The sequence below is a fragment of the Chaetodon trifascialis genome, chromosome 7 (genome assembly GCF_039877785.1).
Source record: "Chaetodon trifascialis isolate fChaTrf1 chromosome 7, fChaTrf1.hap1, whole genome shotgun sequence".
In the NCBI taxonomy this organism is placed as follows: Eukaryota; Metazoa; Chordata; class Actinopteri; order Chaetodontiformes; family Chaetodontidae; genus Chaetodon; species Chaetodon trifascialis.
The window spans coordinates 303,162-322,676 of record NC_092062.1 but is presented as its reverse complement, the minus strand read 5'-3'; the positions used below and the strand labels follow the sequence as shown (position 1 = coordinate 322,676).

The following is a 19,515-nucleotide window of genomic DNA, read 5'->3' as shown; positions in this document are numbered from 1 at the left end:
GGATTAAGGTAAGCCTTCCCCTTTTCCATCGTGTTATCTGGTTGTCTGTCTGTTCCCCTGTCTGTCTAAGCTGGGTGTTTCCCTACACCCAGTGGGCATCGCCTTGTCAGCAGCACACCTGGTGCGCATTCACCTGATTAGAGCACAGGATAAAAGGGAGGCTACCTGTTGTCAGATTGTCCTGATCTCTCTGGCATACTTCCATGTGTTCCCCGGTGTGAGTAACCCTTCATGATTGTGTTTATGATTAATGTTGTGCCACTATAATGTGTGCTTCTTTGTTTCAGTGTTCTTTGTTTCAGTGCTATTGTTGCCTGCCCTTTCCTCTGTGCCCTTTTTGTTTGTTCCACTCCTTTTGAGTACGCCTTTGGTTTGTGTCTGTCTGCTCTTTAAGAGTGTGTTTTTGCTTTTTCATTTCCTCCTCCTGAGTGCGCCTTTTGTTTCTCATGTTTGTAAAATGAATTATTGTTATTAATTTATCCATGTCTCTGGTCTGCATATTTGAGTCCTAAAAACTTACCACGCACAAAGCGGAACATTAGTATGATTTCATTTATTCACTAATAATTACACATCCTTGGTGATCGTCATATCTGCTGAGCTGCCATCCAGCGGATATGATGATTGCGAGATGAAACTTTAAACAGAACCAGCAGAAGCAGGACATAACACAAACATTAAAGATATCTAACAATTCTTGCTTTGTCTTTGTGCAGCTGAGGTACTATTCATATAGAATACAAGTTCTTTACAGAGGAATCCTTGACCTCAAGATTCTACCAGGCATGTCTCCATGACGTTGAATATGCAACGCGCTTGTGTTCTGTCCTCCTTGGGCAACAAACCCCACAAAGAAGGAGAAGCATTTTCCCTTATTCTATTAACTTGCTCAGATTTTGCTGATTTGGTAATTTTTTCCTGATATTCGTGCTTCTGCCATGAGTCGGTATGCTGTATTTATTGTATTGATCGGGAGTCTCCACTTGACTGCAATTGACCAGATTCACTACACCATTTGTGTGTCTGACTTCCAGTCTTCTCAGCTTCCCAGCCAGATCTCTCAGGAGCTTGTACAGAAAACAGCACAGAGCTAAAAGAGAGTGAATATTGGACTTACATTCATCAGGCAGAAAGATAATTCAAAATGAAGGCCAATGTTACTCCATAATTACTGGATGTGACACAGTAAGCAACTGTTTACTTACAGGTTTGCCATATCAATTTAAAAGGTGGTGAGGATATGCCAATATGTTCAAATCAGTTATTGCAGGGTTACCACCAATGCCTTGGTCTTTTGTGCACGCTGAAGCCAGTTATGTAGTTCTGCAGAGTTCTGTGCTTGGACCAATTCTATTCACCCTATATATACTTCCTTTAGGGAACATTATCAGGAAACAACATAAATTCTCATTGCTATGCAGATGATACCCAGCTATATTTATCAATGAAGCCATAAGAAACCAGTTAACTAGACTACAAGCATGTCTTCAGGACATAAAGACCTGGATGACCTGCATTTTTTGCTGCTAAACTCTTTCAGCTGAAGTTATAGTAATAGGTCCTGAACATCTTAGAAACTCACTTTCTGATGATAGTTATGGATGGAACTGGGCTGGCCTCCAGCACCACTGTAAAGAATCTGGGAGGTAAGGATAAGTCCAAAGATTTATTTCAAGGACTGCCTTTTTTCAACTACATAACCTTGCAAAAATCAGACACATCCTATCTTAAAATGATGCAGTAAAACTAGTCTATGCATTCATAACTTCCAGGTTAAATTATTGCAATTCCTTACTATCAGGCTGCCCAAATTCATGGCAAAATATTTTCCAGTGTTCTGAGAAAAATGAGGAAGAGAGATCATATTTCTCAGATATTAGCCACTCTGCACTGTCTCCCTGTAATATTTTGAATAGAATTTAAAATCCAGCTCCTTCCAGACACCATCTTGTCTTAAAGAGCTCATAGTACCTTACAGTATTACTCCGCTAGAACACTGCACTCCCAGAATGCAGGCTTACTTAAGGTTCTGAAAGTTTTCAAAAACAGAATGAGACGCAGCCTTTAGCTATCAAGCTCCTCTCCTGTGGAACCATCTTCCAGTCTTTGTCCGGGAGGCAACCACTGTCTCTACATTAAAGATAGGCTTAAAACATTCCTTTTTTATAAAACTTATAGTTATAATATGTACTATACATATATATATATTTAGTTATACTTAATTATATTTTTGTTTTTAACTAGTGCTGTCAATCGATTAAAATATTTAATCGCATAAATGTCATAGCTAACTCGCGATTAATTGCAAATTAATCGCACATTTTTATCTATTCTAAATGTCCCATTAATTATCATTTTAATACTGTAATCAACATGGAAAAGTGGATAGGCTTGCTTTGTGCAAATGTTTTTTATTGAAAACAATGTGTAGTGTTATATTTCACACTAACATTCTCACTTTGAGCAGTCATTCACATTTGAATGAATCAAATCTCACACAATGTAACACTGTCAATAAACAGATGACAAAAAAAAAAAAAACTTGGTTACAAAAAAGTCCCTTCAACAACCCTTTCTAAGGGATCAAAACAGGGTGATCCAAAATGAAGTCACAAAGTGCGCATCATTGTAAACTAGGATTCCGCCTATAGTGCAGTTAAACCATGGCTTAAACTTTCCTTTCTTAAGTTTCCTCTGAACATACAAGCAGTCAGAGTATGATGCTATTCTGTTTATTCACCTGAGGCTTATCAATGCAGCCTCTTATTTCTCTCCAGAAAGAATGAACATTACTTGGCTATGGCTGCAGTAAGCTTGTTTTTAGTTGCGGTATCCATATGCCTCTGTCCAAACTTTGGTCTTGTCAGTCGACCCATCTGGCAACTTTTTGAAACTAAACTTTCTATTCAGAATCTTGTTCACATCCATTTCAGTGTATCGCGCTTGACATCCGCCTACACTTTCACAGCTAGTGAGCAGGCGAGACCAAAACATGCGTGGGGCATGCCTATTGTTTTGTGTCCGGTTTACAATCGGATCCTGTAGTTTTTGTAATGTTACTAGCAGTGGCCACAGCTTATAAAAACTACAAGTTCACTAGGTCACAAAGAATGTTAATTGCGCAATAAAAAAAAATGACGCAGTTAAAATTGATTTGCGTTAACGCCTTAATAACGCGATATTTTTGACAGCACTATTTTTAACAAACAGTTATTCCTATTTATATTTTTGTTACTTTTTTTGTTACTTTTTTAAACAATTGTTGTATACACTCTGTGTTTGTCTGTATGTTTAATTGCTACTGCAACAAAATAATTTCCCAAATTGGGATAAATAAAGAGTCTAAAGTCTAAAGGATAGTGGCTGAAAATGGATTGTGGATTTAGCTCATCTCCTACAATGGCCCTGTCTGACATCCACTGCAAATGCTACTGCTATTAGTCATACTCTCATTATTATTACATCCACAGTGCTGTATTACATACACACACTATCTGTTCCCAATACTTGCATGTATCACATACATCAATATATCATTTTTATATATACTATGCTATACTGTACTACATATAGTTAAGAGTTGAGGTTGGGGAGAGGATGACAGCCAAGCTGTCCTCCATCCTCAATGACTCCCACCCCCTCCAAAACACACTCACTGCACTGAGGAGCTCCATCAGTGACAGAATGCTACATCCAAAGTGTGTGAAGGAGCAGTATCGCAGGTCATTCCTTCCTGCAGCTGTCCTACAACAACCTGTGCAATACAATCTGTTACTGTATATAACATTCTGTAAATAGTATTTACATTTTTTTAGGACGACGTTTCTTCTCATCTCACTCTTCTGTATATAATTTTTTAATAATAATTTTTAATTTGCACGCGCTTGTTTGACTATTCTATCTGCTCTATTGATGCTACTTTAAATTGGAATTTCCCCTTGCGGAACTAATAAAGGGCTATTGAATTGAATTGAGTCTATTATTAGAACTATCACTGTTACTATGATTGCATTTCTGTCTGTCTCTGTCTGTCGCTCTCTCTCTCTCTGTCTTTCTCTCTCTCTCTCTGTCCCAACCAATCAAGGCAGATGGGAACCCACCCAGAGCCTGGTTCTGCCTGAGGTTTCTGCCTGTTTCTGCCACTGTCACCAAGTGCTTGAAGGAATTGTTGGGTCACTGTAGACAACAAGTATGCCCTGTTTGGAGAGTGTCCTGAGACAACTTCTGTTGTGATTTGGTGCTATATAAATAAAATTTAACTGATTGAATTGGATTTTTGATTCTGTTACGGGAAAGATTGCGGTCATAGGCAAAGGAGTCAGGATGCAATCTGCAATGACCAGTATCAAAGAAGGAAACTGCAATCAGACATAGTGTGCTTTATCAGATTGATCTTGTGTGAAGACACTTCTTTATCAGAGACAATATGTTTTTAACTTAATCACAACTGATTCACTGCTAGTACTGGATTTTCTCCAATGATTAGGTGTCTTTTAAATTGTTTATTGCACTGCCCACATTTGTTTTATAAAATTCTTTCTCTCTCCCACAATTTTTGTGTGAAGCAAATGTATTTTCATTAATGTTAATAATTGAAAATATAAGTGCGTAAGTGTGTACCACTGTAAAATGAGTGTAACGATGCAGAACATACAGTGTCTAGTTCACTCTCCAGGTCACAGTTCTTCAGTTTGTTGGCGATTTCAGCAAACTGCTGGGGGAATGTTGTGTTCAGTTTCTCAGTCCACTCGAAGACATTGTCCATAGTGATAGTGTCTTCTGCTAGATTAAAGGCATTCAACAGCAGTAAGCGTGTCCTGGAAGATGAAAAAAAAAAAAAACAACTGTTACATGAAGAGCACACTACCACTGAACCATGTAGCCCACCAGCTGTTCGTACTGCATTATGCTGTTAACACAAACCTAACAATTCCTGTATCTGTTTCAAGTGAAAAACCTTTAGTGTTTTCAGTGGACAGAAGTCCTTCATTTAACAAGACTTTTACTGTGACATATGTGCAGGATCATGTTGAAACTTTCAAATGAAGCTACTGCCATCTTGTGGCACTTGGACATTACTACAAAATATAATTTGGGTGAGACACTTACACCTGCAGTGACTAGAATAGGACAATGCTCCGTTGGATGGGTATACCAGGGCAACAAAGTGTTGAAAATAACATGATCACGTTGTTGAATTTTTTTTAAATAAAGCAATGAAATGTACAGTCTTCTTAGTTTATATAACAGGCACAGGAGCCTGTCCACCCATTTTTTCTCCTGGCCAGTGCTGGGGCTGGCCTTTGCTTGTTTGTGTTGACAACACCTTGGCCATTATTTGAAACTTGACTTTTATTTGTCTAATGGCTTTTACGGTGGCTAGAGCTTCACTTTCCCTTTTCCCTAAATTCGCTCGGGGGCACATCCGTGGTTCCGGGGTGGTTGCCAGTTTATCTGGTCACTTCTCTCGGGCCAGCGGACTATAGCGCGTAAGTACCCGCTGCTACGCCTCATGAAGACTAGGGGGGGAGTTATGTAGGTAGATTCCTGGTTAGGCAGTCAGATAGCGGGGGACTTGCTTCGGCTGGAGGCCACGTTTGCCTGTGGTTCACACTGGTGAGTCTAACACAGCATTCTCATTGTCCTGTGCGGTTGTATTTGTAGATTACGGAGGACGTAGTAGAAGCATTTATTGAGGCTCCGTCTGAAGAGTTTCTGGAAGGGTGTACAGTTACTCAGCTGGTAAAAATTGCTGGGCATTATGATGTTGATGTTGGCGATAAAAGAGCCAAGGAGACTGTAAAAGCGAATTTAAAAGTTTGGTTGTTTAAAATGGGGGTGTTGGGCACCGCGGAGGCTGTGTCAGTGTCCGCGCGCACCAGGGGCTCGGCTCCGCCGTCAGGAGCGGGTCCTGGTTTGTCCTTCGAGCAGCAGAAGGAGTTGCTTTTGTTGCGGATGAAGTTAGAGACTGAGAGGGATGTTGCGGTAGAGAAAGTGAGGCAGGAGACAGAGCAGGCAAAGCTGGAGCTGCAGAGGCAGAAGTTATTGCTGGTAAGTGAAGGGAAAATTTCTGCAGATGTCCTAAATGATGTTCCGGCTGTTCCGGGCGTCGTCTCAGGTAAAGCAGATAATTTGAGTGATTTGAGGCTTGTTCCCAGATTTAATGAGCAGGATCCTGAAGTTTTTTTCTCCATGTTTGAACGTTTGGCTGAAGCGCGGGGGTGGCCTGATTCCACCCGCACATTACTGTTGCAGTGCGTTTTGATGGGCAGGGCTCAGGAGGCTTTTTCCGCTTTGAGTGACGGTGATAGCTTAAATTATGCTGTGGTAAAATCTGCTGTTCTCAAGGCGTATGAGCTGGTGCCTGAAGCGTATCGCCAGCGGTTTAGGAGTTGGAAAAGAGGCGACAAGTCGCATTTGGAGTTTGCACGTGATTTGTCCATTCAATTTGATCGCTGGTGTACTGCTGCGTAGGTTGAGTCGTATGATGCTCTGCGTGATTTGATGATTCTTGAGCAGTTTAAAAATTCTGTTCCAGAGCGTATTGCGACGTATATTAGTGAGCAAAAGGTTAAAACCGCAGCTGAAGCCGCAGCGTTGGTCGATGATTATGTGCTGACACATGGTGGGGATGGTGGTAATCCTGTTGCGCGAGGTGGCAGCGGTCGCTGGGAAAATCCTCCTCCTGTCGGTGCATGGTCTGGTCGTCCTATAAAGCATGAGCGCAGTGCGCGTGAGTCCGACAAGTTTTGTAATTATCATAAACGTGGGCACTGGAGGAGAGACTGTTATGTCAAGGAAGTTCAATAAACATCAGTTGAACTACTCAGTTATTGAGAAGGAGACTCTGGCGTTGGTTCTTGCTTTGCAGCATTTCAGTGTGTATGTTAGCTCTGTGCCTGTGGTGGTATTTACAGATCATAATCCTTTAACTTTCCTCAGTTCTTTGCAGAGTCAAAGGCTCGTCCGTTGGGCTCTGTTCCTCCAGTCATACAGCCTGGACATTCAAGGGACGGGACAATGTGGTGGCGGACGCCTTGTCCCAGGCTCCTTTTTAGTCGTGTTTTGTATTTTTGTTTATGTGCTCTCTGCTGTGTTCCATCCTCCTAGGTTTCCTTCCTTCTCCTTAAAAGCTTCACGGATCCAGTTGCAGGGGATGGAGTGGAAGCTGGGGGGGTTGTGGGGAACATAAGCGGTGAGGTGTTTTGATTGCTTTTGCATTATATTATGTTAAGAGTTTGGATTCTGTTATTTTGTTTATATTCAGGGTTTATTTAAAAGGCAGTTATGGTTATGGTTGTAATTATGAAGTATAGCAGTAATGATAGTAGTGGACAGGTCTGTGCCAGGGTTCCCTTTGGGACCCTGACTTTATGGGGGGGGGTTTGGGGGTGGGGGTGTGTGTGACAGCCCCAGGGCCTTAGTCCTTTGAGGATACTGTGTGTGCTCTGTCTTGCAGGTACTCATCTGGGTGGAGCTAGGAAGACATCAAGTAACTGGGAACACCTGGCCAGTGTTCCCAGGGTACTTAAGTCCGCCTGCCCAGTCCGCGGGGGGGGGGGGGGGGGTTCGTGCTCGTCAACCACAGCAGCAGCAGCGGGCTGCTGCCACGCTCTTGTTGGTCTTCACCACGCCAGGCTGCCTTCTGCGTTTTGAGTAATTGTCTTTTGGTTTCGCACTGACAACATGCACCACATACCATACAACACATCTATGCACCCTCACACACCACTGATACTGATTTCCACACCCCATCGTATTATTTATTGTTTGCAGTATTCAATAAACTTTTGTTAATTTTTGGAGCCGCCCGTCTGCATCTCCCTTATTTGTTGCGGCCTACGAACCCGCCGTAACACACTGTTCTGTCTCTGTGTCTTTTGGTCTTATGTCACTTTTTAATTTCAAAAATAAAAAAACCCCCAACAAAACAGAATTAAAGTTCTTGTAGCTCTAATGTACACATATACACACCATCTGTACACTATGTAAAGGCACAACCATAGAGATTCACAGACATACACACAGGTGAATGGGTGTGCTCACATACAAGGAAAATACACACACCTTTCCAGACAGTTCTCATAGTTGACGGTGGCCTTGAACCCATAGATTGCAAAGGTGACAATGCTGGCAAAGATAGAGGTTCCACTGTTGATCAGGGAAACAATGATGGCCTGGAGCTCAAAGTTGTTGTTGTACTGGTTGTAGCTGGCAAAAGCGATGAGTGACCCAAAACCCAAACCCAGAGAGAAAAATATCTGAGTGGCCGCATTGATCCATGTATCAGGGTTGGCAAGCTGTCCCATCTAAAATGCACATGTTGGTGCGGGTGCAGAAACACACACACACACACACACACACACACACACACACACACACACACACACACACACACACACACACACACACACACACAGTACATATAAGCACAAACACTGCATGTTAAGAAAACGTGATACATTTTTTTAATTATTATCTTGGCACAATATACTCTTTGAATAGAAACTCTGTATTGGTAAATGCCAACACACTCTCCCCCATGTGGTCACTCCAAGCAGCTTAAAAATAGTGTATGGTCAGAATTGAGTATTGTCCTTGGCACACATACAGTGCCTTCAAAAGTATTCACCCGCTTGGCATTTTACCTCTTTTGTTATATTACAAACTGTAAATTAAATGTTTTTTAATCTGAATTTTAAGTCATGGATCTGCACAAAATGGTCTATGTTGGTGAACGTCAGTGAACATCAGCTCCCTCATCAAGGAAGCACAGCAGAGGATGTAGTTCCTATGGCAGCTGAAGAAATTCAATATGCCAAAGACAATGATGGTGCACTTCTACACAGCCACCATTGAGTCCATCCTCACCTCCTCCATCACCATCTGGTACACTGCTGCCACCACCAAGGACAAAGGCAGACTGCAACGTGTCATTAGGTCTGCAGAGAAGGTGATCGACTGCATCTCCCATCTCTTCAGGACCTGTACACTTCCAGGGCGTGCAGGAAAGATTGTGGCTGATCCCTCTCACCCCGGACACAAACTCTTTGAGACACTCCCTTCTGGCAGGAGGCTGCGGTCCATCAGGACCAAAACCTCACTCCAAAAGAACAGTTTTTTTTCTGTCTGCTGTCAGCCTTATCAACAAGGCCTGGAACTCCTCCTGACACTCATCACAATTCACCTCTGCCTCATCTTGTCACATTGATATTGGCATAACTCTATGTGTTACATTAACGGTCAGCTTGGACTTCTTTCTAAAAAAACAGACTGTTTCTGGAAAAAAAACAAAAAACAAACAAACAAAAAAAACAGACTTGTGTATATATACAGTAAAAAAAGTTTTCGGACACCCCATGCATTTGTGAAATATTGCATTAAGAATCACTATTAGGTCTTCAAGTGCAATTTCTTTTAGTATAGTCACAGCCAAAATACTAAACAAATCCTAAAAAAGCAATTAAAAACTAAAAATTGATTGGTTCCATAAAAATACAAAGACATTTTGAGTATTGGGTCATTTTGGTGCCAGTGATCCACTAATGAAGGTCATGCTTTTTATTAAAAGACACATTTTTTGTTGCCATGCTTCATGTCTATATAAAGGCAGCACATTTGAAAGTTCTTCAGAGACAAAAATGGCTAAACCAAGGAACCTAACACAGGAAACACGCCTGAAGATACAGATTCTCAGCCAGGAAGGGTACAGCTGCTGCCAGATAGCCAGGAAGTGCAGATGCAGTCCTTCAGTAGTTGGATACACTCTGCAGAAATACAGACAAACCAACAGCTTTGAAGAAAAACCAAGATCTGGGTGTCCAAGGGTTGTTTCAGCAAGAAATGACCACATCCTGATCTGCATGTGCAGGGAAAACCATCGAATGACATCACAGGAGCTTCAGCAGCAGTGGTCAAACCAAACTGGTGTCCAGTGTTCCACCCGCACTGTACGTGGCCAACTTTTTAATCATGGCTTAAGGTCCTACAAGGCTGTCAAGACGCCCCTGATCAATGAGAGACAGAGGTTAGCCTGGCGTCGTTGGGCCCAAGCACACAAGAAGTGAACAGCCAGGAACTGGAAGAAGATTCTGTGGTCAGATGAGTCCAGTTTCAAGCTTTATCTTTCTCCTGCTAATGTGAGGATACGCAGAAGGCCAGGCAAAGCATTATCTCCAGCATGTACAGTACCTACTGTCAAGCATGGTGGAGGCAGTATCATGGTTTGGGGATGCATGAGTGCTGCTGGTGTTGGTCATCTCACTGTCTGTGATGGCACATTGAACTCTGCCAAGTATTGTGCCATTCTCAAAACCCACATACTCCCTTCTGCACGTGCACTGTTCCGTCAAGGTCAAAACTGAATGTTTCAACAAGATAATGCCCCTTGCCACACATCCAGGGCCAGCAGAACTTGGCTGCAGGTGTAACGGGCTAATGGAGGACCCAATTGCAGTGCCGGCCGATTTACTGGCAATACGGGACAACGGACAACCGGAGCAACACTGTGCTGTACTGAGCAGAGAGCCGGCTCAGAAGGAGTTAGTGTGAGGAGAGCGGCTCGAACGTGGAAATCACTGACAGATTTTGGCGAGGTCAAAATCACTCTCGGAGGAGGAATGTGCTCTTTGTAACCACCGAGTCGGTAAGATCTGCACACCCACAGACACAGGGCTAGGACGGAAGGAGTAGTCAGGAACAGGCGAGGTTGGATACCAGAGATCAATCTGGAGAAAATGGTGGAGAGTCTGGCATGGTGCAAAGACAATCTGGCAACTGGGAAGAATGACAGTGTGGCTTAAATACCCTCCAGATGAACCTAATAGGCTAGGTGTGCAGATGGGCAGGTATGGGGTGTGGCTGAAGAGCCGCAGGACAGTTAAGTGCTATGCAGGACTGTGACAGCAGGAACACAGTATCCAGGTCTTAGAGTGGCCAGCTCAATCCCCGGACATGAGCCCCATTGAAAATCTGTGGTGGATTATCAAAAGGTCTGTTTCAAAGTGTAAAGGCTCGTGGGGAACATGCCAGGGGCTGGAGCCTATCCCAGCTGTCAACGGGCGAGAGGTGGGTTACACCCTGGACTGGTCGCCAGTCGATCGCAGGGCAACACACAAGACAAACAACCATTCACACTCACACTCACACCTAGGGGCAATTTTTAGAGTCACCAATTAACCTGATGAGCATGTTTTTTGTCTGTGGGAGGAAGCCGGAGTACCCGGAGAGAACCCACGCATGCACGGGAAGAACATGCAAACTTTGTAGAGGGCCCCGCCCGGGGATCGAACTGGCAACCTTCTTGCTGTGAGGCACACGCACTACCTGCTGCGACACTGTGCTGGACCCACTGTATTTATATTGTTATATTTTTTACTTCTTTAATAGCTATTTTTTAGTAGATGTGTCATTCACCAACTTCACCGAAACAAATTCCTTGTATGTGTAAAATCTAGTGTTACTGTACTGTCTATCATGTTTGTTTGTTTGTATGTTACAGATGTCAAGTCTACCTCAGTTTCTGCTATGTTTACAAAACACTACACATATCTGAAAACATTTTATTCACCAGAGGGTGAATCAGCTTGTGAACTTTCTGCACCAAACCTGCAGAAAAAAAGTTCTCAGGTTTCTTTCTGTACTGATTTTAGGGGGGTAAATAGTTAGGCACGCTGAAGTTTTCTGTTATTTTGTCCTGTTATTTGCTTTACAATAAAAAAATCACATCTTTAAAGTTGCAGGTATGGTCTGCAAATTAAATGATGCAAACCCTAAAAATATCCATTTTAATTCCAGGTTGTGAGGCAACAAAACATGAAAAATGCCAAAAGGGGTGAAAACTTTTGCAAGCCACTGTATCTTGTACTTTTACTATTGCTAGACAGTACAGTGTGCCAGCAGCTTGTTAGGTGACCTCTAGGTTGTTATGCTAAGCACCCATATAAGTCTATATACCTATTACCAAATCTCCAACACAAACTTACCTTGGGTGTGAACATGTATGTGACACCATTCATCGCACCATGAAGAGTGATGCCCCGGATAAAGTAAATAAAGAGTACCACATATGGAAATGTGGCTGTGAAGTACACCACCTACAGAGGGAGCCAAACAGTAAGTTAGGGTCAACTTGGGTTAAGTGTTTCAACCAACTGGTCAAGGCAGATGGACCCCACCCAGAGCCTGGTTCTACCTGAGGTTTCTGCCTGTTAAAAGGAAGTTTTTCCTTGCCACTGTCGCCAATTGCTTGCTCATGAGGTAAATGTTGTCTCTCTGAATATGATCTGTACTAGCTATATATGGAAAGTGTCCTTAGACAACTTCAGTTGTGATTTGGCACTATATAAATGAAACTGAAATAAATTTAATTGATAGTATACGTGGTGAACAGGTGACACATGGGACAACTTCATCAGCTCTCTGGTCATTTGGTTTGCATACTGCACATTTTTCTGAATAAGCATTTTCAGTTAGCTGGTTGGGTTTAGAGGTCTACAAAATTTGTAATTTGTTAATAAATTGTTAATTCTTGTTCTTCCATATAGCTAAAAAATATTTAGAAATATGCATATGATCATATTTGAATTTTAGTATGAATTCTCATCTCCCACTTCCAAGTTACACGTATGCTGTTGCTGTTGTTACTGCAGTAAATGTATTAATTTTGAGAAATCTGACATTTCATCATTTTGCCTTTTATATCTGTTGATTATGGTTAGCTAAGGTTAATGTACAGTATTTTTTAGAAATTGTACCATGATGATACTGGTAACATGAACATGCCTTATCTTTCATTCTCGAAATTAAAAAGATCAATGTCAAGTAACCAATATCTGCAGTTTGAAGGATTTGGAGTTTTCTCACCTTTCCAGTTGACTTTACTCCTCGGACAATGAACAGGTAAGTAATCACCCAGGCAAGAAGGAGGCACAATGCCTGACCTCTATGAATGCCTCCATTCTCTTCAATAGAAGAAGAGATGTTGAGTGTTTCCCTGTAGAAGAAGTACTGGGTGGGTGTAGCTCTCTCACACTCTTCTATAGGTCCTGTCCAGTTGGAATTGATAGGGCAATCTGCCCAGGGCAGTACTGACTGGAATGCGAGTAAATACAGAAATGTAAGAGTGTATTACCTTACTGTCCAAATGAGATCCAACATTTTGTATATACAGTGCTGTGCAAAAATTTTAGGCAGGTGTGAAAAGACTGCTGTAAACTAAGAATGTTTTCAAAAAAATAAATAATTTTTATTTTGTATCAATTAACAAAATGCAAAGTGAGCAAACAAAAGAAAAGTCTAAATAAAATAAATATTTGGTGTTACTACCCTTTGCCTTCAAACCAGCATTAATTTTTATAGGTACACTTGCCCAAAGTCAGGGATTTAAAAGGATTATAGTCAGGTGTATGATCAACCAATTATACCAAACAGATGCTAATGATCATCAATTGCACATGTAGGTTGAAACATTAACAGCTGTGTGGGAGGCTTAAAACTGGGTGAGGAACAGCCAAACTCTGCTACTAAGGTGAGGTTGTGGAAGAAAAACATATCAACGTAATTTCCCTTCGTAACTGGAAAATGTCCAGCAGTGCCATCAGCTCAGAACTGGCAGAAACCAGTGAGACCCAGGTACACCAATCTACGGTCTGGAGAAGTCTGGCCAGAAGTGGTCTTCATTGAAGAGTTGCAGCCAAAAAGCCATACCTCCGACATAGAAACAAGGCCGAGGCTCAACTATGCACGAAAACATATGAACTGGGGTGCAGAAAAATGGCAGCAGGTGCTATGGAATGATGAATCAAAATTTAAAATATTTCACTGTAGCAGTAGGCAGTTTGTTCACTGAAGAGCTGGAGAGCGGTACAATAATGGATGTTTGCAGGCAACAGTGAAGCATGGTGGATGTTCCTTGCAAGTTTGGGGCTGCATTTCTGCAAATGGAGTTGGACATTTGGTCAGGATTAATGGTGTCCTCAATTCTGAGAAATAAAGGCATATCCATCGTGCAATACCATCAGGGTATGGTTGGCCGCAAATTTATTCTGCAGCAGGACAATGACCCCAAACATACAGCCAATGCCATTAAGAAGTATCTTCAGCGTAAAGAAGAACAAGAAGTCCTGGAAGTGATGGTATGGCCCCCACAGAGCCCTGATCTCAACATCATTGAGTCTGTCTAGGATTACATGAAGAGACAGAAGGATTTGAGGAAGCCTACATCCTAAGAAGATCTGTGGTTAATTCTCCAAGATGTTTGGAACAACCTACCAGTGAGTTCCTTCACAAACTGTGTGCAAGTGTACCTAGAAGAACTGATGCTGTTTTGAAGGTAAAGGGTAGTCACAGCAAATATTGATTTGATTTAGACTTCTCTTCTGTTCATTCACTGCATTTTGTTAATTGATGAAAATAAACTATTTTTAATAGTTTATTTAGCTTAGGTGTTAAAAAATGCTAAGTTTTTAACACCTAAGCTAAATAAACTATTAAAAATGCCTAAAACTTTTGCACACTACTATATACATATACACACACACACACACACACACACACACACACACACACACACACACATACATACATACATACATACATACATACACACACACACACACACACACATATATATGCTATTAAAAAAAAATAGTAGTTTGTTAATCAGCAGCTTACTTGAAATGAATGAAAGAGGTACCAGAAACTCCATGCATTGATGATGTTGTAATACAGACACAGATAGAGGGATGTCACAACACTAGCAAGACCTAAAACAAGAGAAATGAAAAATGAAAAATCACTACGAAGGAAAATTTGTTTCCTATTTCACATATTATACATCCACCAATACTCCCACAATTTTTCTGAGTCAGTTTATCCATGTGATTCAAAGCTCTGTGACGTAGAAACCAAATCCCACATTTTTGAGCTAGGCCCAAAACAATCAAGAATTGCGAATTTTGCTTTGTCCAACAGCACTGACAAGTAATTGTTCACAAACTGTAACAAATTACTCAGTAACTAGCTACAATACTTAAAATAAAATCAAACTAACTTAGTTATCTACTGAGACAAATATGCAGTCAAGGCAAGAAATGCAACCAGATAAAAAGTATTAGAAGCACAACATTTCACTTACAGTACAGTGTAAAGTGGTAGCCCGTGAAAGTGTCAAACTTTTTGACCATGTGTTGGCTCCAGTCCCATCGCAAGCACACATATTGCAAAATAAAAAAGTTCAACATTCTGTCTTCTTTTGTGGGGGCTTGTCCAGGGTTCAATGTCCATGATGTGAGGTTGACGTGTGTACATTTTTGTGTGTATCTAGTGGCCTTTGTTTGAATGTAGTGGTCATCTATTTTGTTAGATAATTTGTGGTTGCTGCTGCTGCTTGTTTATTTGTACATGTGCTTTTGACTTGGTATGTGCTTCAGTAGGCTGGAATTTTGGTTCTGAGCACCCTGTCCTATGCAGACACCACTGTTTTGCCTTTCTTATTTTTGGTGGTAATCCTTAGTGAGGGCACACATCAGTATATTGCAGTTGACCACATTTCTGGTCTTAGGTGATGCACTATGTTCACTATTTAATGTGGCTTAGAGTTTGGCAAACCACTGTAGACCAGCTAGTTAGCCTACCATCTCAGTAGGCAAGTAGGGATTTAGGTGCCTCTCAACAAAGTAACTTGGTAGTGATCTTTTTGTGTGAGATGACTTTGTTTGATCACTGTCTTGTGTAATTGGGGTAGTTGCTTGTGTGCAGTGACATATGGACCTCTCTCTCTGCTGTGGTGCCTGTTGTGTGTGATGGGCTGTAGGTGAACTTGGCTGACTAAGTGAATGAAAGTGGGAGTATGAAGGTGGTTCAAAGAAGCTTCTTGGGAGTTGGGGAGAGGGGAATCTCATTTTTCATGTTGCACCAGGGTTTCCCCTAAGCCAAGTCATACCATTAAAATGAAAGGCAGAAACCCAAAGATACATCAATGTCCAGTGTATACAGTCAGCACTTACCCACTCCTCCCAAATAAGGGCTGATGGCAGTCCATGCCCCAATGCTACCTAGACTCATCTTCTGACCAATGGCAAGCTCCAGGTAAAATAAGGGAACACCCTCCAGAAGCAGCATGACGAGGTAGGGAATCAGGAACCCGCCTAAAGGTGAGGATATAGTTATACTTAGACAACACAGAAAGGCATTCGGCATAGGAGCTAGGCTGCAAAGAATGTGCCCTGCAGGTTCTCTCAAGTGGTAAGCCTATATCCCTGCAATAAACCTTTATGATGTTTATCTTCACAAAAAAAATGTTACATCCAATTTTAATTGTCTAATATTATGCCCACACCCATTTATCAATGTGGGAGACAATCAAAAACACCTCTTAATATAAGGCAGTCAGTTCAACACCACTTACAAACTATCACCTAAGAAATGACCGTGAGCGCAGAGCTATTGCACTGGATTAAATTAAATTATATGCAGGTGCACCTAATCAGTTGATAACTTAACTTATGAAACATAATACAAATTGCATTTGGAGGTGTGTTTCTGCTGATCAGACAGCATAGTTGGTAAATGGGTTGACAAGTGTTATGACTGGCACTTGTAGCACCTTATATTAGTAGGGCTGGCTATTGTTTGAATTGTTTCCATACTACTGCCGATATTATTCCTGGGTATCAGTACCAACATCAAAATCATACGTAGCTACTGTGCTGGGCTGGGCATTTTGAAGAGGAAGAGGAAGGGAGAGGATGAGGAGGAAGATGAAAAAATGAAAAGAAATGTCTATTAGTGTAAGTAAAAAGCCCATGTGATTAGATTTTTGTTGGCAAAAATACACCCACTCTGAAACAAAGGATAAGAGAACATAAGAGTGGCAATAGACATAATGATGGTCTGCATACAGCAGGAACAGGAGGAGAGAAATTACATATACATGAGGGTATGTCAGCAGAACAGCCTGGACCCTAACTATTTAAACTTCTTAAATATCTTTGAAATCATGTGTCTCTAATCTACACCGCACAATGCCTGATCAGTCATTAAGGTATCCATTATGCATCACCCACTAGTCAAACTCACAACCCTAAATGTTTTTATGTGAAGCAAATGTCAAGTATCATGTCAAATGTGTGATGTTGTTTCTTTTTATGTCAAGCAACTGTGCCCAAGAAAAATTCCCCCTCAGAGACAATACAGTTTACTCTACTGTCGCTACTCAAATGTCCCCACTGATTTCCAGTTTTGCAGTTACACGTCCAGGACAGTTATTACAGTAGATGTGTGGTCATTGTTCAGTGACCTGTACAGAGGACCAATAAAGGCATAACAATTCTCTCATCTAGCCGCATTACATCTACTCTGGACACTCTAGAACCTGTTTCATGAGAAAATCTGGTAATGCCTCTGTTTATTCCTACCTGTACTCTAATATTGATGTTTTATCCACTGACACAAGGGGAATAGGGAGACACAGTATAAGAGCAACTCTTCAATCTTTTATTTACAGAGAAATCTTTACATATGGTAACAAAAGGTTCTGTGGCCAACAAGTGGATTACATCTGCCCTTTATCAACTACACCTAATAAACACCTACGCCATCTCTTATCGCTTGGTGCAATCGCAGCAGTTATAGTGTAGTGTAAAGTCTGTAGATAGGCTACATATTATTTAAATCTCTACTAATTCATTTGCAGTGTTACTTCCTCGTGCACCCCTTGTTTATGACCTGCCATTAGTTTATTGCTAGTTTCAACTTTGAGTCAACTCACTCAGACAGATAAGGAATCATTTGGAAATTTATCGCCAGAAACAACCCACCATGACTCAACAAGTCAATAAACAGATGGATAATATGTTCCCTTGTGTCACAATAACAATTCTTAGAAATTTTTTAGTTATTTATTTTCATCTTTTTTGATTTCAAGGAAAATGTAAAGGCATTGCTACTTCTGATAGCCCCACACGTGAAAAGTTTATTAATTACACATGATAAGACAACACTAAATGCGTGTTGTATTTATACAAAGTTATCAAACAAACAAACAAACAAACAAACAAACAAACAAACAAACAAACTCGTTACTCAATACCCTGCTGTAAGAATCAGGTTGTTGAAAGGGAATGTGATCTGGCTATATTTAAAATGTCCACTGCTTGAAAATTAGACGTTGTGTGCGCAAATAGTTATCAGTTCAGGCTTTATAACCACGCTACTTGAAGGCAAAGTTTTGGTTAGAAATGAACATTAATAGTCATCCGCGACTTACCTCCTCCGTGCATTTGACAGAGGTAGGGAAACCGCCAAACGTTTCCCAGTCCGACTGCGTAAGACACACATGCCAGCACAAACTGCATGGGGTTGTCCCAGTTGGGTCTTGCATCTTTTCCCATGTCTGCGTCCTGTGAAAGTTTCCAGGTCTATGCGCAGCAGCCGATCCTCACTCAGCAAATCAGAGGAACAATAACGGTGTTGATCAATGCGTGGGGCGTAGAGCGATGTCTGTCATCGTCAACGTTTCATAAACTCACTGTGATTGTAATGTGTTCAATCTCAGAAGGAGGGTCTTCTTACACGAAAATACTCTTGGGAAATGTAGTCCTTAAATGGTTAAAGCAATTGTGTGTATATACAGTTTCGATATATCTGTGAAAATTAAGAGGATTTAAAGTATCACAGACAAACATGGTAGAAGAAACGTTTTTAGTTTGAATATGGGGATTTCCTCATATTTCACATTCATTTCTATGGAAAAAGACATTATGAGATGGAAGTTGCTATCAGTCAGACTGACCATGAGGTGGGAGGGACATAGAGGATAACCCAGGTGAATGTTTAATTGTACAGCCTCTTTAACCCAACAGCACTCTGTCTTCTGTGGAAAGTCCGATCTAAACCTGAACCTGACCTGACCGTTTTCATAAACAAGCTACTTCTCTACAGATTTTATGCTGACGTTTGGATTTTAGATGCTGACTAACGCTATTTAATGGTTTGTTTTTATTGTGCTTTAGGATATTTAAGGGGTTATGTAACTACCATATTGTGAGGCCAGGGCTATGCCACTGGAAGAATTATATTAGAATGCTAAATTATACATTCATCAACAATTATACATACAGTATACTGACCAAGGGCTGCACAGCAGCAGGTAGTGTGCGTGCCTCACAGCAAGAAGGTCGCAGGTTCGATTCCCGGGTCGGGAAGTTTTCTGTGTGAAGTTTGCATGTTCTTCCTGTGCATGCGTGGGTTCTCTCCAGGCACTCCGGCTCCCTCCCACAGACCAAAAACATGCTCATTAGGTTGATTGGTGACTCTAAATTGCCCCTAGGTGTGAGTGTGAATGGTTGTATGTCTGTATATGTTGCCCTGTGATCGACTGGTGACTGGTCCAGGGTGTACCCCGCCTCCCGCCCGTTGACAGCCGAGATAGGCTCTGGCCCCCTTACGCGACCCCGAAAGGGATAAGCGGCATAGAAAATGGATGGATGGATATACTGACCAAAAATGCATGTA

At 41.4% G+C, this 19,515-nt stretch overlaps 1 protein-coding gene across 1 annotated transcript in view; it reads right to left on the bottom strand.

Annotated features, from left to right (window-relative positions):
• The window catches only part of LOC139333606 (sodium- and chloride-dependent transporter XTRP3-like), a 35,168-nt gene extending 16,637 nt beyond the window's left edge, over window positions 1–18,531 (bottom strand). The window contains exons 1-7 of the mRNA XM_070966144.1: window positions 18,269–18,531; window positions 16,008–16,148; window positions 14,674–14,765; window positions 12,865–13,092; window positions 11,985–12,095; window positions 8,068–8,309; window positions 4,655–4,817 (exon numbers count right to left, since the gene is read on the bottom strand). Coding sequence (XP_070822245.1) covers window positions 4,655–4,817; window positions 8,068–8,309; window positions 11,985–12,095; window positions 12,865–13,092; window positions 14,674–14,765; window positions 16,008–16,148; window positions 18,269–18,392 — 1,101 coding nt within the window. The 5' untranslated portion in view covers window positions 18,393–18,531. The remainder of the gene's footprint in view (window positions 1–4,654; window positions 4,818–8,067; window positions 8,310–11,984; window positions 12,096–12,864; window positions 13,093–14,673; window positions 14,766–16,007; window positions 16,149–18,268) is intronic.
• Window positions 18,532–19,515: the final 984 nt, after the last annotated feature.